This window comes from Hippocampus bargibanti, linkage group LG17 (genome assembly GCF_051943395.1).
Source record: "Hippocampus bargibanti isolate YZ-2025 linkage group LG17, ASM5194339v1, whole genome shotgun sequence".
NCBI classification, from domain to species: Eukaryota; Metazoa; Chordata; class Actinopteri; order Syngnathiformes; family Syngnathidae; genus Hippocampus; species Hippocampus bargibanti.
The window spans coordinates 9,865,251-9,888,726 of record NC_142750.1 but is presented as its reverse complement, the minus strand read 5'-3'; the positions used below and the strand labels follow the sequence as shown (position 1 = coordinate 9,888,726).

At 45.1% G+C, this 23,476-nt stretch overlaps 3 protein-coding genes and 1 long non-coding RNA gene across 9 annotated transcripts; 1 reads left to right on the top strand and 3 right to left on the bottom strand.

Annotated features, from left to right (window-relative positions):
• Nucleotides 1–1,199: 1,199 nt before the first annotated feature.
• On the top strand, nucleotides 1,200–11,733 carry LOC148885640 (uncharacterized). Its single transcript, XR_016118097.1, has 4 exons — nucleotides 1,200–1,429; nucleotides 10,686–10,767; nucleotides 11,380–11,510; nucleotides 11,602–11,733. It is a non-coding gene; the product is annotated as an uncharacterized LOC148885640 (long non-coding RNA).
• foxj1a (forkhead box J1a) lies at nucleotides 2,997–9,483 on the bottom strand. Its single transcript, XM_089018683.1, has 3 exons — nucleotides 9,371–9,483; nucleotides 7,751–8,375; nucleotides 2,997–5,560 (listed from the first exon to the last, which is right to left on the bottom strand). Exons 2-3 carry the CDS (start codon nucleotides 8,321–8,323, stop codon nucleotides 4,811–4,813), a joined length of 1,323 nt encoding a protein of 440 aa, XP_088874809.1. The 5' UTR covers nucleotides 8,324–8,375; nucleotides 9,371–9,483; the 3' UTR covers nucleotides 2,997–4,810.
• LOC148885639 (uncharacterized) lies at nucleotides 10,787–15,950 on the bottom strand. 5 transcript variants are annotated; one of them, XM_089019041.1, is made up of 11 exons: nucleotides 15,007–15,950; nucleotides 14,857–14,937; nucleotides 14,630–14,762; nucleotides 14,482–14,567; nucleotides 14,236–14,400; nucleotides 14,051–14,146; nucleotides 12,748–12,816; nucleotides 12,542–12,657; nucleotides 12,246–12,311; nucleotides 11,769–11,840; nucleotides 10,787–11,508 (listed from the first exon to the last, which is right to left on the bottom strand). In XM_089019041.1, the coding sequence occupies exons 1-11, from the start codon at nucleotides 15,214–15,216 to the stop codon at nucleotides 11,376–11,378; spliced, it is 1,227 nt and encodes a 408-aa protein (XP_088875167.1). In that variant the 5' UTR covers nucleotides 15,217–15,950; the 3' UTR covers nucleotides 10,787–11,375. The 5 variants fall into 5 exon arrangements, with proteins under 5 accessions (XP_088875167.1, XP_088875168.1, XP_088875169.1 ...); XM_089019044.1 differs by having other exon boundaries at nucleotides 11,372–11,508; nucleotides 11,719–11,840; XM_089019042.1 differs by lacking the exon at nucleotides 12,246–12,311.
• A 679-nt stretch (nucleotides 15,951–16,629) lies between these two features.
• mfsd11 (major facilitator superfamily domain containing 11) lies at nucleotides 16,630–23,277 on the bottom strand. 2 transcript variants are annotated; one of them, XM_089019039.1, is made up of 11 exons: nucleotides 22,878–23,275; nucleotides 22,229–22,354; nucleotides 22,109–22,164; nucleotides 21,738–22,022; nucleotides 20,968–21,026; nucleotides 20,723–20,885; nucleotides 19,737–19,780; nucleotides 19,009–19,074; nucleotides 18,626–18,929; nucleotides 17,106–17,241; nucleotides 16,634–16,973 (listed from the first exon to the last, which is right to left on the bottom strand). In XM_089019039.1, exons 2-11 carry the CDS (start codon nucleotides 22,322–22,324, stop codon nucleotides 16,824–16,826), a joined length of 1,359 nt encoding a protein of 452 aa, XP_088875165.1. In that variant the 5' UTR covers nucleotides 22,325–22,354; nucleotides 22,878–23,275; the 3' UTR covers nucleotides 16,634–16,823. The 2 variants fall into 2 exon arrangements, with proteins under 2 accessions (XP_088875166.1, XP_088875165.1); XM_089019040.1 differs by lacking the exons at nucleotides 20,723–20,885; nucleotides 20,968–21,026 and having other exon boundaries at nucleotides 16,630–16,973; nucleotides 22,878–23,277.
• Between the last annotated feature and the right edge of the window lie 199 nt (nucleotides 23,278–23,476).

Genomic DNA, 23,476 nt, shown 5'->3' with positions numbered 1-23,476 from the left:
TAACTCCAGACCCATATAATTTAGGAATTAACATTTTTTTCTGATAAAAGAAGAGAGTCTAATTATGTTTCTAATGCTGTATTGAATGTTTATGTAGTCCTAAAACTCAATCTATGGGTCCTGGAATTGAAGTGACAATGACAAAAACCCTGGTACTGGAGTTGCCACATTTTTTGCACATGTGTGTGTGTGTGTGTGTGTGTGTGTGTGTGTGTGGGGGGGGGGGGGGGGGCTATTTACTGTATGTCCCTGTGTAAGTGTTTGTCGCCTGGTTGTGGCTTTGTTGTGTCTTCCATCTTGCATAGGCTATTGTTCCATTGTTGGCTTGATCTCCAAACAAGCAGGCACGCAAACTAGAGCGTGGTGTTTTGTGTGCATGTGTGTGTGTGTGCGTGTTGTTATCAGGCCGTGTCAGGGCACCTAGGCTGGCAGCTGTCTGATTTGTGATGTCACATGGCATCCACTTTTTTTGCACTGAAGCGAGTGAGTAAGCAAGTGGACAGTGAGCAGGAAGTAGACGAGGACGTTTCCTCCAGGCAGCCTACCGCCATCTTTAATGCGTGATGAAATAACTTCAGCGTGTTAATGTAATGATTGACCTGTCGAGGGGCGAGGCTTTGATGATGACCTCTTTTAGCATTTTAATGCATTCATAGTTTGTCTCAATAGCTCTTTGCACATCAACACACACACACACACACACACACACACACACACACACACACACACACACACACACACACACACACACACACACACACACACACACACACACACACACAGTAGATACATATCAATGCACGGGCACACACAGACAAATGAACACCAATTTCACACACAGTGTGCATACAATGAGCCACCCAAAGTCTGTGGTCACCTTCACACTTGTCGCATCTTTCATGACTGCATGTGACATCATCACCTTCACAACAAACTCTGTGTGTGTGTGTGTGTGTGTGTGTGTGTGTGTGTGTGTGTGTTGAGTGCATGACTGCAGTATGTGTACTTGCAGGATTCAGTTTACAAACTTTCACAAGAGCAATGTCATAAATCTGAGGCTCCGCCCCCAGTGACAGCCTTACCAGCTATTACCGGGGCAACAGGCCTTCCCGGGACAACATGTCTTGTTGTTACCATCACCGCATATGCTGGTAATCTGATTACTCATCACACTCCTCATCCATTATAACTGTGCGGCTTGCTCGCCCCACCGTTGGTCGCCCGGCTGCGCTCACGCGACCCGTGTTGACGTCGGTTGCCGCGATCAACATTTGAAGGCGCGAGTGGCGGCCATTTTGTCATGTCCAGGGCTAGTGTTTCGGCAGTGAAGCTCGTCTTTCGCGAGTCGGGTTACCGTGGATGCGGGGGTTATGTTGGCAAGTGGACTATGCTGTGAGACGGATATTTCAGAGTGCTGTTGGAAAATGGAGTGAGTAGTTTTCCCGCTTTGAACTGATCCCAGATAGTTTCGATGACACCAACTAAATAGACACTCCCCTAGTTACGAACATTCGAGTTACAAACAGTACATACGAACAATTTTGGAGTATTATTATGGAGTATTCTCTCCAGTTGTACATGTACATATCTTTATAGAGCATATATTTTATTAAATGTTTGTTTTTCAGTACAAAGCAATACAGGTTACTTGTACAAGCCTTATACATACTTATATAAGGGACCTTGAGAGTTTTGAAAGGCGCTTATAAATGAAAGGTATTATTATTATTATTAAACAAACATTCCATGCAAAATATAGCACTGAAGCAACTTACAAACGACCGTTCAGAATGTATCTTGTTTGTAAGTTGGGGAGCGTCTGTGTGTGTCAAGCTTGTGTTAAGAGACCATTCCACCTATAGGACCGTAGCGATCGTCAATCTTTTTTATCCCACTCAGGACCAGTTCATGGTAGTATATGTTTTTGTTTGTGGAGCACCAGCAATTCATCAACACTGAAGTTGGGGTGTATCGCCCATCAGGACATGTATATGTTAAAAAAATAATTCAAAAATTCATTATAGTCAACTTTATCATCAACAATATAAAAATTCCTATTCATCAATTACAAAGTTCTCATTGAATTGTTTCAACCCAAAAGTCAACATCATATTTTGCTAAAACGCCAACATCATGATTAATTACCATATATTCTGGTGTATAATGCGCACCCAAAACGCTTAATTTTTTTTAAACAATGACCTTGTGCCTTATATGTGAAGTAATATTGAGCCACAACATATCTCGCAACTATTGTCGGGAGCCACCGACTCCTTTTCTGTAGAAGTAGTAATAATAATAATACATTTAATATCTAAGCGCCTTTCAAAACTCTCAAGGACACTTTACAGTCACGGGATTGTTTTTGTGCGGGTGAGCAGCGGCAGCCATTCGCGCCAACCCCAGTCTTGACTGTAGCGCCTTACAATGTTCTGTGCCTTATATTTGGAAAATATTTAGATGTACATGTATTATATTTGGGAAACTGTTTTCATTCGTTGATGGTGCGCGTTATGGAAAAAGTTTGAAAATAGAACCATTCATTGAGATTCATTTATCTTCCGGTGCGCCTTAAACACCGGAAAATACGGGACAGACGGACATGTTTGGAATAATTTACTTGTTCCCAAATCACAACGTGAGGTCTAGGAACTTTCTGCCCACTTGTGTCCCTATCAAAGTAAATGGTATCCAATGAAATCCCATCTCATGATTAGGGAGCAGGGAACGATCCCCAATGTGGCGTGTTGGGTGTCCGTCATGTGTCACATGACACTGCAACCTCGATGAGAGAGCACACGACCCGGCTGGTAGTTTCAGGGGGCGCGTCCCATCCGTGGGGTCTCAGCTGCTGATATATGGACGCTTGTAACACACAAAAGATATGCAAGACAAAGACCCCCCGTGGCCCACAATCAGCACAGCGAGCAGCAGTGCATTTGTGTTAACGTGTGTTGTGAACGTTTATGTGCGTGTGTGTGGCCGAGACAACAGACTGCAGTAAATGACATTTTTATTGTTTGGAAAAAAAAATAGCATTAAAAAAAGAGAAGAGCTAAAGAATCTTGAGATGTGATGTCACATGAATGTGATAAAGTCCTTTCTGCTTATGTTCCGCATGCGTGTATTCACAAGGTCACGTGACCTTTTTCTGACCAAAAGTCATCACTTTGATTGATCTTGTCTTTTTCAAAGTCCACAAAGTTAACAAAGGCATTATTTGGCAAACGCTAACAAATAACAAAGGGATATTTGTCCATTGTGACTGGAAATCGAGCCAGAGGAGGCGGAGCCAAAACAGGAAGTTCTGGGTTATGCTTTCAATGTGATTTTTGAAGTAGATCTTGGTCAACATTTGCCAGGAGGTTAAGGGGTCTTCCTCAAGAATTTTGGGGTTCATGGTTGGAATCAGAGCGCTGGAACTTTGGCTTTCTGCCGTTAGCGTGTTAGCATGTTAGCTTCACTGAAGAAGTATATTTGCACAGATGTACCCTGCAATTGCCTGGCAACCAGTACGAGTATAATCTGTTTTTAGTCCCATGTCAAATGGGATAATATTCTGAAATGGATGGATGGATGGATGGTGTGATGTGTAGCTGGAGGAATTATCGCTTGAATAATTGATTATTGGATCGATTCATTTGTGTATAACAACACATCAATTGCTGGTTGAACATTCGATGGATGGGTTGAAGAGAGATGGATGAATTTTTGGATGATAGCTCATTTGGATTGTTGTCAAATGATTGCATGTATGTATTGTTGGATGGATGGATGGATGGATGTGCGGTTGCGTGGATTTACAGTTGTACCTTGGCTTACGAACGTAATTGGTTCCCAAAGTATGTAACACGAAAAGTGTGTATCCCAAAAATTAATTTCCCATAGGAAACCATTAAAATGAGAATAATCCGTTCCCAGGTCCCCATAAAACATAATTTTCTACTTTCTAATTTTCTAAGCCTTAAAACTACACAAAATATACCTTATTTTATGTATAATAAATGTGCTATGGTATTATAATTAAAGAAATAAACTACTGTAGAATAAAGTCATTTTATTTACCTTTGTGATGGTCGTTGATGGCTTGATGGAATGGAGTGGCCGGTTTCCTCAGCATTACACACCTGGCCTGTGCGGGTTGTTTGTGGAGCCTGATTGATAGGAATTGTAACCTTGCAGTCTACACTCTGCTTTTGAACTATCAAAGTTGAAACGAGTCCAAATTTTACTGTTTTCTATCCATTTTGTCACTCTCTCTGTTATCTGCCTGTCTCTTTAATGTTTAAACCACCTCCCCTCACTGCTGTGTTCTTGACCAATCACGTGGCTTTAACTGAAGACTGGGGGCGGGGAATAGAGGATAAAAAATGTCGGTTGCCATTTTGTTTTTTGAAGAATGGCTTCACTCTCTGTCTGTAAACCCCCCAACCCCACTGATGCGTTCTTGACCAATCACATGGCTTTATTTGACGACTGGGGGCGGGGAATAGAGGACCAAAACAAGCCGGATGCCATTTTCTTGTTAGGAGAACGAGCTCGTTCGTGAACGACACATCACTCAATGTGGCAGCTCCATGTGTATGCCGAAAAATAGTTTGTATGCCAAGGTAAAATGTTCATCAATTTAACCTTCATAAACCGAAAAGTTCGTAAGCCAAGGAGTTCGTAAACCGAGGTATCACTTTACATTCCAGCTCATTTATCGAAAATATGTGGCGCAGAAAATTGATATTGAAATGTCATCCCTCAAACGTGATGTAAACAGGAAGTCTCATGAGTATCAAAAGTTTGGGGTGCGGGGTTGACCTCAGAGCAGAGAGTCGGCGGGGGGTTCCGCAAGGTCAAACAGTTGCTCCAGGTTGACTCCAGAGCCGCACAGGAAGTCGCTGCGTTCGACCTCTGACCCCATTTCTTCCTCTGGCCAGGGACTCTCCAGGAAACCCAGACCCAGGAAAGACTTTTGAGACTCCACGTCCCCCATAGGGGCACCGGCCTGCATGTTTAGCTCGTCCTCCTGAATGATGGGTCCGAGAGTGTCGCCAACGTCCAGGCTGAGCTCCCCGCTGAGCGCCGAGTCCAGCAGGGCGTCCCAGTCAAAATCGCCCTTTAGGGGGCCGCTCTCTTTCTGCTCATCTGCGGCCAGCAGTGGCGAGCTGGGGCGGCGGATGGTTTTGCTTCCGCCGTTCCTGCGGCCCAACTTCCTCTTGGCGCCACCCCGGGATGCCGGCCAAGATCCCAGCATGGTTCCTTGGGCGAGGCAGGCGTCCCAAGTCTGCTCCGTGGCCTCCTCAAACTCCCGCAGGAGCCGCTGGGAACGAGCATCGACGCGCAGGGTGCTGACAGGGCTCTTGGGCGGTTGCGCGATGAGCCCCAGCCGGCTCTGCAGCGCCGGGTTGATCCTGACGGGTGGCATGCGGCGCTTCTTGTAGGCGCCGCTCAGGAGGCGCTCGGCATACTGCGGGTCGATTTTCCAGAAGCCGCCCTTGCCCGGTTCGTCTTTCTGACGAGGAACTTTGATGAAGCACTTGTTGAGCGATAGATTATGGCGGATCGAGTTCTGTAACAACACATGGAGGACGCAGAGCTTAGTTTAGGTTAGCCGCGACAAGCAAGGCGACAAATGAACTCAATGAAGCACCTCAACTCACTTCAATCGAATTCTTTAGCAACAAAATGGCATAATAACAATATTCTGCTCGATGGGGCTTTGGCTTAAGCACAAAAACATAGAAAGTATACTTGGAGTGGTTTTGGGGTCTCAGTGAGTCAACACTTATTTGAAAAGGTTTCTTCAGTCGTCATCTGGACTTCTTTGAAGGTGTCGGACGTTTTGCTCCTCATCCGAAGAGCTTAGTCAGCAAACTAATGTTGCGCTGGTAACTCTGGCCCTAAATATATACCTAATGGACAGAGGTGGCGTGCCAGACCTCTGCTCTGATAGGGCCTTGCTCGAAGGTTGGAGAAGTTAACCTGAAGCAAATCTGATTACTTCTTTTGTTCTGTCTGATTACCTCTAATGTTCGAAGAACTTCGCTATATTCTAAGAACATCTCTATGTTCTAAGAATCTGCTTTAAATTAGTTCCTAAAATGTCTTTTGAAAATCTCTATCGTAATTTGGTAGTGACAAATCAGTGTTGGCGTCTGTGTAGGCTCTCATTCGTACAGGAGTGGTCCATCGACGAAAAGGTTTCTTCAGCCGTCATCTGGACTTCTTTGAATGTGTCGGACGTTTCTCTCGTAATCCGAAGAGCTTCGTCAATGAACTAAAATTGTGCTGGTAACTCTGGTCCCTGCTCTAAGTTTGGGAAGCAGTAGACTACTCTTCTAAGAACTTCTATGTTCTAAGAACATTAGAGATAATCAGATTAGCTTCAGGGAGTAGTCTACTGCTTCCCAAACCTAGAGCAGGGACCAGAGTTACCAGCACAACTCTAGTTCATTGACGAAGCTCTTCGGATTAGGAGAGAAACGTCCGACACATTCAAAGAAGTCCAGATGACGGCTGAAGAAACCTTTTCGTCCATGGACCACTCCTGTACAAATGAGAGCCTACACAGACGCCAACACCGATTTGTCACTACCAAATTACGATAGAGATTTTCAAAAGACATTTTAGGAACTATCTAGGTACATGATGCAAAATAACAACATTGCTTGCACTAGCCAAACAGTGCTAATGCAATAAAGGAGGAAGTATGAACGATGCCATCACTATTCATGGTACTAACCTCCACCTGTGGCTCCCCACCTGAAATGGAGCTTCTGACCTTTGTTAGATATTATCTGCCCCATGGTGGCACTACAAAAACAAGCTAACGAATTCATCAAATCATTTATGTGGCAAATTCAACTTTTGGTTGAAAAGAGACAAGCCTCACCAAAAAAAAAAAATCACTTTATCTGGAGAATACCAATACAGTGATACCTCGGTTTACAAACCCCTTGGCATACGAACTTTGTTTGTACACGGAGCTGCCTCAATGAGTGATGTGTCGTTCGCGAACGAGCCCGTTCTTCGAACAACAAAATGGCAGCCGACTGTTTTTGTCCTCTATTCCCCGGCCCCAGTCTTCGGTTAAAGCCACATGATTGGTCAAAAACGCAGCAGTGAGGGGAGGTGGTTTAAACATTAAAGAGACAGGCAGATGACAGTGAGTTTCAACTTTGATAGTTAAAAGGCAGAGTGTAGACTGCAAGGTTAAAATATCCCATCCATCAGGCTCCACAAACAACTCGCACAAGCCATCTGTACACTTGATGCAAAAAGCTATCAACCCAGCTAAATAGAACACAATTGGTGAGGAACTACATAAAATTATCACAGAGAAAGCACCTACAAGGGATCATTCCTCAAGACGGTGAAAAAAGGTTACGTTCCTCATCAAGTGTTTAATGCTGATGAAACCGGCCACTCCATTCCATCAAGCCATCAATGACCACCACAAAGGTAAATAAAACGACTTTATTATACTGTACAGTTGTTTTATGTTTTATGGGGACCTGGGAACGGATTATTCTCATTTTAATGGTTTCTTATTGGAAATTAATTTTTGGGATACACACGTTTCGCCTTACACACTGTCTGGAAACCAGACAGAGTGTGTGCGTGCGTGCGTGTGCGTGCGTGTGTGTGTGCGTGCGTGCGTGCGTGCGTGCGTGCGTGTGTGTGTGTGTGTGTGTGTGTGTGTGTGTGTGTGTGTGTGTGTGTGTGTGTGTGTGTGTGTGTGTGTGTGTGTGTTTCCTACCTGCCAGGTGGGCTCGGCATGCTTGAAGTAGCAGAAGTTGTCGGTTATCCACTTGTAAATGCCAGAGAGCGTCATTTTGTTGTGCTTGCTGTGCTTCATGGCCATGCAGATGAGGTGCGCGTACGAGTAGGGCGGCTTGACGCCGGCGTCCGTCTTGTAGTCCACCTCGTCCGGGCAGTGGCCACGCGCCACAATGGCGGGCAGCTGCAACAGCCGGCTGTAGGCGGCCGCCGTGGGTTTGCCGGGCGTGAGCGGCGGGCCCACCGAGGCCGGGTCCCCTGCCAGTGGCGAGGCGGGGGCCTCCCAGCCCAGCAGGTGGCGGCGGTGCGGGGGCGGCGGCCGGCCCGGTGGGACGCCACCCCCTGTGATGGAAAAATCCTGCAGCCACTGCAGGCTGGTCAGACTATCGTCCAGAGAGGCCGCGCCACCCCAGGACGCGCTCGCCACGCTGTCCGCCGCCACGCCCGCTTCCACTACGCCCGCAGCCTCTGCTTGAGCCGCAGCTGCCACCAGAACCTCCTCCAGACCCTCGCACTCCTCCGGGGGCCCCTGGTAGCAGGATTCCATGCTCATCAACGCCGCGATGACCACCTCCTTGTCTCCGCCTTTGCCTTTCTCAACACAACTGCAAACGCATGATGCAAACGAGTGAGTGAGTGAGTGAGTGAGTGAGTGAGTGAGTGAGTGAGTGAGTGAGTGAGTGAGTGAGTGAGTGAGTTGGGTGAGAGTGAGTGGGTTGAGTGTATGAGTGAGTGTGTTGGTTGAGTGTGTGAGTGAGTGAGTGAGTGAATGTGTGAGTTGGGTGAGTGAGTTGAGTGAGTTGAGTGAGTTGGGTGAGTTCGGTGGGTGAGTGAGTGGGTTGAGTGTGTGAGTGAGTGTGTTGGTTGAGTGTGTGAGTGACTGTGAGTGTGTGAGTGAGTGGGTGGGTGGGTGAGTGAGTGGGTGGGTGAGTGAGTTGGTGTGTGAGTGAGTGAGTCGGTGGGTGGGGTTCAGTGAGTGGTTGAGTGTGTGAGTGGGTGGGGTTGAATGAGTGAGTGGGTGGGGTTGAGTGAGTGAGTGAGTGAGTGAGTTATTGAATGCGTGAATGAACGGGTGAGTCGACAGTGAAGTGAGTGGCAGAGGGACCGTGCGAGCGAGTGATCACAGAAGTGTGAATGAGCGAAGGACTAAATTAATGAGTGAGTTAATATACGAGTCAAATTGGAGTGATTCCGTGAGTGAGTGACTGAACAGTCATTTAAACAGGGGGAATCGGGTTGTGAGAGAATGAGCGAAGTCGCCCAACACATTTAGGTGAGAAAACGGCAAGAGGTCACGTGTCAGTTGAGGACACTGCACAGAGTGGTTAAGTGAGAGCATGAAAATGGACGCAGTGAAGTGAGAGAGGGAGGAAGTGTGAGAGCGTGAGGACTCATTTGAAAACAGTCGGTTTCTCTTCACACCTGCGTGCGTTCTTGTCTCTCTCGCAGTGTCACGCGCATATTTTTTCAAAGACATTTTCAATTAAGCTGACATGACGAAATCCGCTAACATGACAAACATTTACACTTTTTGACATCGAGTCACCCCAATTATTAAAACGCACATTAAAACTAAAATGAGGAACAAGTATCAGCATACCTGCAGTCAAGCGTCTCTCCTCGGTGTGACTTGCGCGCGCGCCTCCTGCCTGCGTGTGGCTGCGTGTACGTCCGTGTACGTGCGTGAGCGAGCGAGGGCCACCAAAGAGCCACGCAAGCGAACGAAGACGACGTGGGACCCGCGGCGCCCCTTTAATACCTGAACACGTAACCCGAGCAACGGCAGCCGCTCCCCCTTGTAAACAATCTCCCGGGCGCCCATTGGCCCGCCCGTTGCCACGGAGACAGACTAACGCTTCCAACTAACGGCACGCTTCCACACTACAAGACTGGAGAATTCTCCATCTCTTTTACGACTTTTGTTTTCTGTGTGTGTGTGTGTGTGTGTGTGTGTGTGTGTGTGTGTGTGTGTGTGTGTGTGTGTGTGTGTGTGTGTGTGTGTGTGTGTGTGTGTGTGTGTGTGTGTGTGTGTGTGTGTGTGTGTGTGTGTGTGTGTGTGTGTGTGTGTGTGAGAGTGTGTGGTTGAAGCTTGTCTCTCCATTTTAGATTCCCTCGTACGTCGTAACCTTCAACCTACACCCAAATACCACTTGACAGTTGTTTTGGACTAACGAAATTACTAAAAGTACTAAAAGTAGATCAAAGTCTTATTTGAATAAGCGTATTCTCTTTTTTGGGGGGGAGGCTAATAAAATCATCAATGACTTCAACGACCATTTAAAATGACGTGTGTGACGTCACTAAAGCTTGCAATGTTGTCATTAGCTTAAAACAAGCAAATGCTACCGTTTATTTTTTTTCTTTTTTTTTTTTGCATCCGAATGGTGGAGTAGTGGTTAGCATGTCCACCTCAAAGTACAGAGGTGCAAGGTTTGATTCAGGGTTCCTGTGTGGATTGTATGTGTTCTTCACGTGACGACGTGGTTTTTCTCCGGGAATTCAAAAAACATTCATGGCAGGTTCATGGAACACTCAATTGTCGATTGTGAGCGCGAATAGTTGTCTGCGTGCCTAGCGATTAGCTGACGACCAGTCCAGGGTGTAACCCCGCCTACTCCCCGAGGAAACCTGGGATAGGCCCCAGTATTCCTCAACTCCCCTCAAACCTTAATGATTGACAAGCGAAATAGAAAATGGATGGACCAATTTGGAGCCATAATGATCAGTATTGGACAATAGAGGGCGCTACCGCATAATTTTGGGATGCTTTTTCATTGGTGAATTCATTTTAAAAGACTGTAGTTGATTATTTTTTCGCATGGAAGCCTTGTACTGTCAATGTGGCCGAATATGTTTTGCCAACATTCTTGTGTGTGTTCTATTCTGTGTGTGTGTGTATGCTTGTGACACTCCAGAATGATTCCCGACACTCAGCTCTTCTGTCCTGTCTGAGAGCAATAGGAAGTTGACCACTTTAAAGAATCAGAGGCTCACCAGGTGAGTTTATTTTCTCCGCAAGTTTATTTTGTCAAAGTACTACATTTTGGAAGTATGATTTTTAACTAATTCCCTGCCACTCACAAATTTATTTGGGAAATGAAAATATGACGTAGAGCGCCATTCCCGAATTTATTTGGGTTTTGTTTTTTTATTGGTTGAGTGCCGATGGCCTCTGGCAATGTTTATCCCCTTCCACAAGGGGACAGCATTTTCCTTTTTTCCATGTTAGCGCTTTGTTCCAGCTTCAGCTGGTGTTAAAGCACTATATAAACAAATATGTATGGTATGTATTGCCTTGTATTTTTGACAGCCGCCCTCATTTCAAGCTCATATAACTCCAGATCCATATCAATTAGGAATTAACTTTTTTCTGATGACAGAATGGAGGCTAAGTTTTCTTACGCTGCATTGAATGTGAAACGCAATATTCCGAGGCTCCTGGAATTTGATTGACAATGACAAAAACCCTGGCACTGGAGTGGACACATTATTGCACATCGTGTGGCAGTGAATGAGTTAAAAAAAGCAAATTTATAGCATTCAAGAAATTGCTTCATTGATACGGATAATGGGGCACGCATAGCTTTAAATTATGCGTACGTGTGTCAGGTGTGTGGCAGCGGTTGCACCCGTCCGGCGGGGGTAGTCTGGCCGCAAGGTCCTGCCCCATTGGGCCGCTGCTGGAATGTGTAGGTCACCGTGCGCACTCCGCCGCAGCTCCGTGACACCCTTGGGTACCTGTAGGTGACAACACACATTTCAGCTCATTGCTTCAAACAACTTTAGACACGCTAATGTCAACATTCAATATGAATTTGGAACTAATTGCAGAAAAGGATGACCAATGACGGGGCGGCCCCGCCATTCGCTTGCTGAAATGATGTCTGTTCCCATCTGACGCCTTTTGGGAGGAGGGTCGTGGGGCATGCAAGGACGGCAGCATTTCACCTGGTCAAGCATGACTTCCTTCTTCAACTTTTCCATTAGGAGGCCCTCACCTGAGGTGAGTCAAGTCGGTCAAAGGCCTGCCGCCTCCCTTGCCGCTAGGCCACGCCCCCAACAAACTTTTACTGTGCACACACAAAAGATGATTGACAGCAAGTGTGTTCATATACGTTACAATACAATACATATTGATTCATATACACTACAATATACATATTCATATTTACATGTATATACTCTTACCATTATTACAATACAATACATATTTATTTATAACCAACACAATATACATATACATATTTACGTATGTACTACTACTATAAATACAATACAATACATATTGATTTATATACAAGACATATACATATTTGCATATGTATATATATATGTATATATGTACATATACTACTACTGTATACAGTATACCGTATCCAATTTGCGTGTGTGTGTGTGTGCGCGTGTGTGTGTGTGTGTGTGTGTGTGTGTGTGTGTGTGTGTGTGTGTGTGTGTGTGTTTTCACAAAGACTCACGCTGTGTTGAGATGTTGAATGACATGACGGTCACATGACAGACAATGATGTGTTTCAAGCAGCTGTCTACATACACACAGACACACACACACAAACAGGAAATGATGTTATAAACACAAAATGGATCACTCATCCCCAACTGCTCCCTGAACACTTGATATTTCATGGATTTGCATATCAATCAAACTGACTCTTGACTCACTACTTCACATGCAGATGCTCGCTAGTTAAAAAAAACATTTTGCGGTAGTTAGGAATGACTCAGTTCTTCGATAGTGGACAAGGTGACAACTTACTTCCTGATTCCTGCGGCAGTGGCGTCTTCGCCATCATGCTCTGAATTTTCAGGACTGCGCAGCCTCTCGCGGTTCCTTTGTAAGTTTTTCCACTGTGCTTCGTCAAGCTGCTTCTTCTGTGAAATAAACGCACGACATGCACACACATTATGGTATTATTGGCTAACGTGAGCTTTTGATATGATCCAATACAAAAAAAATCTTACAACTTCGACGTGAAGTAAGCGTTTGTCTACTTTGTTCTCCTGCAGATCCTCGGAGGCCCTCGCCAGATGCTATGGAAATCACAAATTTTGTCTTGTTTATAATATTTTGTTATACAATTATACTATAAGTGTTAAACTATAAGTTATAGTTTGACAGATACTACAACAGTGTCATAGCCCCTTCTTGTGGCTTGTTAACCATTTTTGAACATTGCAGTGCATTCGCAATCATATCAATTAATAGTAATGCACGATAAAGACATGTAGCATGTGAATAACGCTGTCAGTGCATGTTCAGTGGGGGTCCGCGCATGTCACTCGTAGGCTTTCAGTAGTGCTACGTCTGAATCAATCAGCTGCGAGTGTCCTGTGATATTACTACACATCCATCATAGGGTGGCATTGTCTAGGAAATAACATGCGACTTGAAGAAACTTAAGAAATACTGTCATTAAACTGTTGGAATTTTTACTATGAACATGTAGATTCATGATAACCTCATAAAATTGCAAGATTAGTTGCTATTTTTGCTAGCTTCAGAGCTGTCCAACATTTCTTAATAATGTCAATCTATACTATTCTAGTCTGTCTTGAAAATGGCTTTAACAGTAAATCTGCAATCAAATCCATTTCTTCTCCTCTTTCAGCCATTGTGGGTTGACAAAACCACAATTAAATCAACACAAAAATGTATTTGTTTATGCAGCTCGCGACACATACAGTCTGCTAGCTGTGGCCAGTATGCCCTTCACTAGCAGCTAGGGATACTATGATTGGCTAGTGACTAGCCATTCACGTGACTAGTAAATTATAGTCTGCGAAAACGTTTCCAGCGACTTCCAGCAGGCCTTGGGTTGCCAACTCTTTTTTTGATGGATTTGGACTTTGATTGGTTAAAGCAACAGTTTTATCGACACTTATTTTATGCTGCAGGGCCTGCAGAACTGATTGTAAAGGCATCCAGGTAGATTTCTGACCCTGGTAACAAATAATGGCTGAAACATGATTAGTTAAAGGCTTAAATACGAATGAAAGGAAGCTCAAAGACAATTTTGTATTATTTAATAAAAATTCATGGACAAAATATAATTACAATTAGTCTGTGATTCAGATATTTATTGGCCAGCAGTGAAGGCCTTGCAGGCCCTGACCGCATACCACTGTGCATGTTTGTATGTTAATTCAGCCTTTTCAACATATCCCGTGACTGTAAAGTGTCCCCGAGAGTTTTGGAAGGCGCTTATAAATGAAATGTATTATTATTATTATTATTATTATTCACATACGTTTTGTGTTTGTTTACCTGAATGTGGACCTGTTTGTGTTTGCTGTCGTCACGGAGACACCTGATGGCCTCTTGAAGTTTGTCACACTCGCCTTGAAGTTTCAAGATGGAGACCTGACCGCCAGTCACATGTAAGCGCACACAGACACATTCACTTATCGTCGTAAGTCTTCGTTATTATGGTGTGCGTTTGGTTCGTTGACCTGGGCGTCTTCGTGGCGTTGCCGTCGCACATTTTCGGCCATCTTGCGCTCAAGTAGGAAACTCAACATACTCCCGAGGTCGTCCGTTGAGCGATATGTCAGGTCGGAGGCCTCAGATGTCAAAGACGACATCATGCGGCCCAACGCCCCTCGAATGTCGTCCAGCTGGAGGTCAGACAGTGCGATAAATGAGCGTAGCCTACTAGTGTACTTTAGCCGTACGCCGAAGGAGCACCAGGTGCTGACCTGCCGACATTGTTGGGTGAGTCGCTCGATGGCGTTTTCGTGCACTTTCACGCGCTCGTCTAGAAGTCTGCACTCCTCGCGCCTGTCTAGAAGCGGAAACAGCATGAGCGCGAGCTCACGAGGCAAAACCCGGCGACCGGATACCCACCTGTATCGCCGATGAGTGCCCGCAGGACGTCCATCTCCTTCTCGTCAGCTTTCCGCGTCTCGAGCGCATCCACACGAGCGCGCAGGCGAGCCCCCTCGTCCTTAAGCTCGCCGAGCGAGTCGGACGCAAGACCCTGCGGACGTACAGACGAACTGATCACATTTCCCGGCTCGCTCGTTTTTCGCAAAATACCCCACGAACTGGGACGTCGGGAGTTTGAGACGGACCTGCTGGTGGGCGTGAAGCTCCTCTACGCGCCGCTTCATGACCGACATCTGTTCCTGGACGTCTCGCGTCAGCCCCAGGGCCTGTCACGCACGCAAAGTTGGGCTTGTAACATTTGCGTACGGACGCAATGAGACGTCAGGGGGTCCGACCTGTTCCAGTGCGTCCTCACATGCCCCGACACGTTCCATGAGTCCGGTTTGTCGAGCCCGTTCGACGGCGTTGACGTCCCGGATGCCCAAGCGGCTTAGTAGCGCCAGCAGCAGTCGTCGCAGGCAAACCAAATCAAGCGCGCCCGCGCGGGGTCCCCCGAAGCTCATGTCCAGAAGGTCCGAAAAGGTCGCGTCGTCGTCCCGCCGCATCGTTCGTTGAATGCCGCTTCTGTGTGTGTGTATGTGCGTGCGTTGCCCCGGCGGTGTCGTTCGCGTCCGACGTCGCTTAGGCAACGCCACGGAGAACTTCGTATCGACTGCTTGAACGTATTTTTAAATTGGAACAATGTTTCAGGTGTGATGGTGGGAAGTGATGACTGCATTTCAGTGGTTTGGTGACACAATTGGATCTCTATGGGCATTTGTTGTAATGGACAGTAAAGTACAGTAATCCCTTGCTACGTCGCGGCTCGATTACGTGGCCGTTGATGCATCGGGGATTTTTTTCGAACCTAAAAAAAGGCCACAAATGGCGGCAAAAGTCACGACTGTACAGTACTGTAAAACAACAGTGGGTCGCAGCAGCATACAGCCTTCATTAGATTTACTGTTATTTTTTTCACCCATTCGCTGCCATTCACATGTTTATTCAGGAATTGAAAATATGACAGCGCGCCATTCCCAAATTTGTTTGGGTTTTGTTTTTTCATGCTTGGGTGCTGATAAAACGCTAGCCATGGTCTCTAGCAATGTTTTTTCTTTTCCTTTGAACAAGCTTCGGCTGTTGTTAAAGCACAGTAAAAACCAATACATGTATGTATTGCATTGTATTTTGGACAGCCGTCCTCATTTCAAGCTCATATAACTTATATATTACATATAACAGACCCATATCATTTAGGAATTAAACATTTTTTTCTGATGAAAGAAGAGAGTCTAAGGTTTCTAACACTGTATTGAATGTTTATATAGTCCTATAACTCCATATTCTGTGGGTCCTGAAATTCAAGTGATAATGACAAAAACCCTGGCACTGGAGGGGACACATTTTTCCATGTCTGGCAGTGAATTGAGTTATTTTATTCACCCATTTTGAGGCATTACTGTGCATAAAACCAAACATTAGTTCAGTAACCAAAAACATCGGTTTCATTTGGCCACACCTGACAATGAGCTGTTGATTTCAGTCATTGTGTTGAGGAGATCATGAAACTATAGAAATTCATCTTTGCTCAAAAGAAAAAATAACGGCAACAATTACCTATTACAATGTTCCTCTCCTGTCGTAAATCGTCATCCAAGCCTTCTGCAGCACCCTCGAAGCCTTCTGAAATGTGTAACTTATACAATAGTGTACCTGTAAATATTATACTGTATGTTGATAGTGGACTGTTTACTTTATTAGTTTTGTACTGTACTACCAATATTTACTGTGCTTTTTTTAGGCATGTCCTCTACTGTGTTCCACTAAATTTGGCCTTATACTTTTTTGTACTCATACAAATGTAAATTTACCAATGATGTAGCGAACCTTACATGTAGTAGGGTTCGCTACATCGTTTTTTTTGTCTATCGGGGGTGCTCCCGGTCCACATTAACCGCAATAAACGAGGGATTATTGTATTGGTATTCTAAACTTTATTTCAGTCTTTGTTTCCCTTCTTGATGTTCACTTCACATTTCCGGTAAGAAAATTACAAAATCAAGTCGAGCGAGCCACCACGGCGTTTCCCATCGTGCATCCATCTGTGCATCTTTAAAGTGAATGTGCGGATTTGGTGGTGATTGAAATGCGTGAAGCGGCTCGTTGTCCCTTATCAAATCCCATCTGCCGCAGATGCCTGCGCCTGCCACTCGGCGACAAAGAAGGAGATTGAGCCAGCGAATCCCAGCACGACCATGATGAGGAGCTGCCAGTGCAGCAGCAGGAAATTGCTGTAGAAGAAAGCCAACGCCGCCAGGATGGACTGAGGGGCAAAACGCAACAACCAGGTGAAAAAAACGCCACTGTGATGTCACTTCCTGTCGGGTGTTTCATGCTTCTCTGACTTCTTTGAGGGAGGAAAAGGTCGGCAATGACTAACAACACACACTTGTACCTGTATGAACTTAAAGATGGCGAAGGCAGGGGCGCTGTTGTCGCGGAAGGTGAAACCGATAATGCTCAGCAGCTGTGTGTTGAAGCAGCTATCGCCCAAGCCCAACAGGAAGCTGCACAGCAATGCCACGCCCACACTGACACACACACACACATACACATCAGTCATTTTTTTGGCGCGGGCCACATTGTAGTTACGGTTTCCTCTTGGGGGCTGTTATGAATTTAGGGAAGCCATTAGAATGTTTCACCCCCTCCACATATTACAAATTAATGAATAACTAGCCAGAAATAACAACTGTTATAATGAAATAATGTTATTGTGGTTGACACAAGACAATTTGAAATTTTGGTTTGGACTTTTGCAAGCATCATGAAAAATCATGAAATGAAAAGTTTGACTTGCTTTCATGGGCCGAATAAAACTATATGGTGGGCCATATTTGGCCCCTGGGCCTTGACTTTGATACCTGTGGTTTATGATAGTGTCTATTTAACTCATTCACAATTTTTGAGGGGGAATTGAAAAATGATGTAGAGTGCCATTCACGAATTTGTTCAGGTTTTGTTTTTTCTTGTTTGGGTGCCGATAAAGTGCTGGCCATGGCCTCTGGCAATGTGTTTTCGCCCTACCACAAGGGGGCAGCATTTCCTCTTATTCCCCATGTTAGCGCCTTGTTCCAGCTTCAGCTGTTGTGAAAGTGCTATATAAACCAATATGTATGTATTGCATTGTATTTTCAACGGCTGCCCCATTTCAAGCACATATAACTCCAGACCCATATAATTTAGGAATTAAACATTTTTTTCTGATGAAAGAAGAGAGTCTAAGATTTCTAACACTGTATTGAATGTTTATATAGTCCTAAAACTCAATATTCTGTGGGTCCTGATTTTTTTTTCTGATGAAAGATTAGACTCTCTTCTTTGGTTTCTCTGTGTATTCTCTTGATTTTATTCTTATTTATTTTTTACCGCTCTTCACTTATTATTTATCTAGCTATCCAGCTATCTATCTAGCTATCTCTCTAGCTAGCTATTTGCTATCTATTAGCTATCTAGCTGACGAGCTAGCTATCAATTAGCTATATAACTATCTGGCTGGCTGGCTATCTCGCTATCCATCTATTAGCGAACTAGCTAGCTTAAGCTAGCTAGTTGAGTGAACGCTGGCGCGTGTCGCTGCTCACCCACAGAAAAACTTATCCTGTGACTCTAAAGTGACCTTGAGAGTTTTGAAAGGCGCTTATAAATGAAATGTATGATTATTATTATTCTTACGCTGCATTGAATGTTTATGTAGCCCTAAAATGCAGGCCAAATAAAATGACGTGGCGGGCCAGACTTGGCCTACGGGCCTTGACTTTGACACCATCATAAAGTTTATGATGATGTCCCTGTAATGATAAAATAAAATACTGGGGGGAAAAACACACTGCAATTGCGATAGCATGACATCTTCCCTCCTGGAAATCTGAACGTAACTCTTGTATGTGTTGTGTTTGGAGTTGGGGGCGCGACCTGGGCCGAATGAAGCCGGTGAGCTGAGTTCCTTCCTCGGGCGCCAGGGGGGCGTCATCTGCGATGTTGATGAAGATGAGAAAGAACGCCACGTAGTGCGACAACAGCCCGAGCAGCACCACGGGATTGCGGCCCACGCGGCCGCCGCCCTTGTTGAGCAAGCCGAAGACCCCCCCGCCCAGGATCTCGCCCAGGCCGACGCAGATGCCCGATAACCCCATCAAGCTCTTGGCATCGGCTCCTAAGCCCGTCATGGCGCCGATGCATGTGCCATACACGCCGCTGTAAAACGTCAGCTCCACGCCTGTTGGAAGACGGACGCCGACATGTCAACCATCTCACGGCGTGTGCATCGCATGACGGATGGGAAGTCAAAGAGTCACCTGTGTATGCGATGGACAGGCTGAGTAGCAACATCTCCTTGGTTACCAACATCTTGCATGCCCGCGCTGGGGAGCAGAGTGCAACGTTGTTACACATGCGCACGCACACACGTAGGCACTTTGTGGGGAAAAAAGTGAACAACGATCGAGCAATGTGTCACTGTGTGCGTGTGTATGAGGTTCACCATGATTTTATACCATACGTAGTGAGGACATTTTTGACAAGTGAGGACTTGGTCGGTCCTCACAAGTTTTTCATACTATTGGCTTCTAGCGGGTCTATACGTGTGTGTGTGTGTGTGTGTGTGTGTGTGTGTGTGTGTGTGTGTGTGTGTGTGTGTGTGTGTGTGTGTGTGTGTGTGTGTGTGTGTGTGTACCGCACCGCTATTTTTGTGAGGTCCACCATGATTTTATACCAAAAGTAGTGAGGACATTTTTGACAAATGAGGACTTTTTGGATGGTCCTCAAGTTTTTTATACTATTGGCTTCTAGCGGGTCTATATGTGTGTGTGTGTGTGTGTGTGTGTGTGTGTGTGTGTGTGTGTGTGTGTGTGTGTGTGTGTGTGTGTGTGTGTGTGTGTGTGTGTGTGTGTGTTGCTATTTTTGTGAGTTCCACCATGATTTTATACCATGCGTAGTGAGGACATTTTTGACAAATGAGGACTTTTTGGATGGTCCTCACAAGTTGTTCATACTAAAGGGTTTGTGTGTGTGTGTGTGTACATACCAAAAGCGTCCAGGGCTTGTGAGCAGACATGCGAGAGCGGCGAGCTGCCAACACAATGAGTTGGGGGTGGGGTTTGGGAGGGAAACAAAGACAAGAATCTGAGAAAAAGTAAAGCAACCTAAACACGTTCCTCCGATTTGCACTTTCTTTTTTCAACGTCGGAAAAAGAAGAAACTCTTTGCACCTCACCGTCTACGTACCATCTTGAAAATCAAGTCTGTTAAACAATCTTACGGCTATTACCGCCAGCTGAGTTTGAAATGTAATAAAACTGATTTGGGGTCAAAGGTTGTGTCAAAATTAACTCATTCACTGCAAGATGATGGGCAAAAATGTGTCCACTCCAGTGCCAGGGTTTTTGTCATTGTCACTCGAATTCCAGGACCCACAGAATATTCAATGTGGCGTTAGAAACCTCAGACCCTCTTCTTTCATCAGAAAAAAATGTTAATTCCAAAGTAATATAGGTCTGGAGTTATCTGAGCTTGAAATGGGGGCAGCTGTACAAAATACAATACATTGATTTATCTAAAGCACTTTAACGACAGCTGAACCTGGAACAAAGTGTGAAAATGGAAAATAAAGGGGAAATGCTGCCCCCTTATGGAAGGGAAAAACATTACCAGAGGTCATGGCCATAGCTTTATCAGCACCCAAACAAGTAAAAACAAGACCCGAACTAATTCGGGAATGGTTTTCAATTCCTGAATGAATTTGTGAATGGCGGTGAGTGAGTTTTTAAGTAGTCAGATCAGCACAAGCAACCAAAGCGTTACTTTTGGCGTTCGTGGCAAATAGTGACGGAAAATGCGCCGTGCTCCCCGTACACTCGTGAACCCTGCATTGCCACGGTGACGGGACACGCAGTCCAACACGGGATGTCGTCTGAGGGTCAATGTGTAGTGCCTCGTCACCATAGCAACCGCAAGATAATACAAGTGCTTTGTCAACCTCCTTCTCCTCCTCCTTCTTATGTTGATAGGTACCCGAGTGCACTCTCGCCCGAGTGGCAGGGCAGGAGCAGAGCCTCCGATTCGTTGACAGTCGCTATTTCTGCTTCGGCGTCGGGCTTCCGGATGAGGAAGAAGAGGAAGCAGCCCACCAGGCTGATGACCGTCAGGGAGATGAACACCGTCTGCCGGTCCTTGTCTGCCGACGCACGCACACATATGGGGTCAAGACTTGAAGCTCGCCCCGTACCGGCGCATGTGCGTGACCAGCCACTTCCTACCTGAGATGTGCTCATGTCCCCGCCAGGCGCAGAAGATGAACAGGTTTCCAAACAGTAAGCTAAAAAACACACACACACACACGAGAACTGCAATAATCAACTCATTCACTGCCATTCCCAAATTAATTGAAAAGTGTGACGGTGAGTGCCATTCCCGAATATGTTCGGGCTTTGTTTTTTCTTGCGGGGGTTCCGATAAAGTGCTGGTCGGACCTCTGGCAATGTTTTTTTCCACCAAGGGGCACCATTTGCCTTTTGTTCAAGCTTCAGCTGTTGTTAAATTGCTATAGGCAGTAAATCTATACGTATGTATTGTATTTTGTACAGCCGCCCTCATTTCAAGCTTCAATAACTGCAGGCCCATATAACTTAGGAATGAACTCTTTGTTTTCCTAATGAAAGAAGAGAATCTAAAACTACTTACGTTGCATTGACTGTTTGTGTAGTCCTCAAACTCAATATTCCATTAGTCCAGCAATTTGAGTGAAAATGACAAAAACCCTGGCACTGGAGCGGACATTTTTTGCACATAGTTTGGCAGTGAAAGAGTTAATCGGTAACTTATCAATGATCCTATCAGGTAACAACTACTGATCATTGAGAAACCAAATTCTTTAGACCAACACACAAAATTAATTACGACAATGTGAATGTGATTTTGTTTTAAAGAAATCCAAATCAAAAATATCTTTCAATCCGAATCACCAATTGAATGACTAATAATAGTAATAATCAAATCATTTCACCTCCAACCCAAAATAGAGCCTCACCTGCACTGCAGCAGGGCCCAGAAGACGCCGCTGTTCCTGCCGATGGTTTGCTGGTCCGAATTGAGCGCCAACACATTCCCCTGCGCCGTCCACAGCACGGCGGCGCCGACGCCCACCAGCACCGACGCTGTGTAGAAACTCCACGTATACGGGTAGACAAAGACGGCGATGTAGGCGCTATACAGCAATCCGCTGAAGAACATGGACAGCTGGGCACCCGCCACTGCCACCACCGACGGCGCCAGCAGATTAGATGCCGAGAACACGCCGTAGATCACAGCCATGCTGCGTCATCAGTTTTTATAGGTTATGGCTCACATTCATGGGGGGGAATGTTTTTATTTTATATGTATTACACTTGGCGACCTTACCTGTTGTATCCGCTAGCATGGAAGTTGGTGCTGTTGAAGCTTTTGATAACCGTTTGCTGTAAGAAGCAAGACAGGTTGAGCGATGGAGTAACGTGGCACGACTCCGGCCGCCACACATACCGCAATGTTGCCGCACGTTTGGAAAGCGGTGAAGATGAACATGAAGGCCACGCCCAGGACAATGACATTGATCAACTTTTTGCCGTTAGGACCCATTTGGAAGCGTGTGAGATGACGTCACAACATCTGACAACGACAGTGACAACCTCGTTGGTCTGGGCTAAAGGAGACATAATTAGCCCGCTCTGATGTATTGTCAAAATTTCCTGTCACATTTCAATATCCATACAAATATTGTTATACCGATACAATAATTATGTTGCAAATGGATCAGTAACCCTATAATATCAAGAGACGGTCTCCTGTAGATAAAGCCAGTAAGTAGTTTATGTAAGGCTTGTAATATTTGGAAGTACAACTCGATACCTCTTTTTTTTGTTTTAGTGTGCATCGTCCTGTAGCCTTCCACGTATGTTGAAAATGTATCAAGGACATTTTGCCAAACTACGGAGTGGCTAGTTGAGGAATGTTGACAAATGGAGTAACTAAACGAGGTAAAAAGTACAACTTAATCTAGAAAATAGGCAATTGGTTTAAAAGAAATCCACTAAAGTGCACTTTCCACCACTGCAAACTTTAAACATAAGTTAAAAAACATTAAAGTAAATGTTTATTGAATTAAATGTATATTTGTTCAGTGTTCACTTACAAAGCAGGCGGCGGTTCTTGTCGCTTCTTCCTTGCCTCAAAATGAGGCTAAAACTAGGCTAAACAAAGCTCAGCTGAGCAGCTAGCTTTTAGCACTTGCCATCTGTGTTTCCCGTACGGATCCGAAATCCACCATGACTGAACCAACAAGATTTTCCAAAATTGTGCTCTGACAATCTGGAAATCATGTGAATTTGAGAGGTCGTCAGCTGACCATCAACGTCACACGTTTAGCGGCGCGAGCATCACATTATGTAATCAGATATGTTGTTAAATTTGTGCATTAACTGGTATATTGTTTGTTGTTTCGAATCAACAGAACCCTTAAAAATTACTAAATATAAATGGAGCAGTGAGTGAAACCGCAAGCTCGTCCTATTACTATGTTTATGTTTTTTTTAGCTACCGGTGTGAAGACATACTTTATGTTTCCGCTTCCGGGTGATTTTTTTGGAACGCTCCCGCGGGAGACAAATAAGTCAAATAGTTTCGATGTTAACACATTAAAAATCTTCACATTTTCACGTTGTTAGTGCTCGGGTGAATGTGGAGCTATATTTGATTGTTTGGTGAGGCTGTGTCAGGGTGGGTGGTGCTACC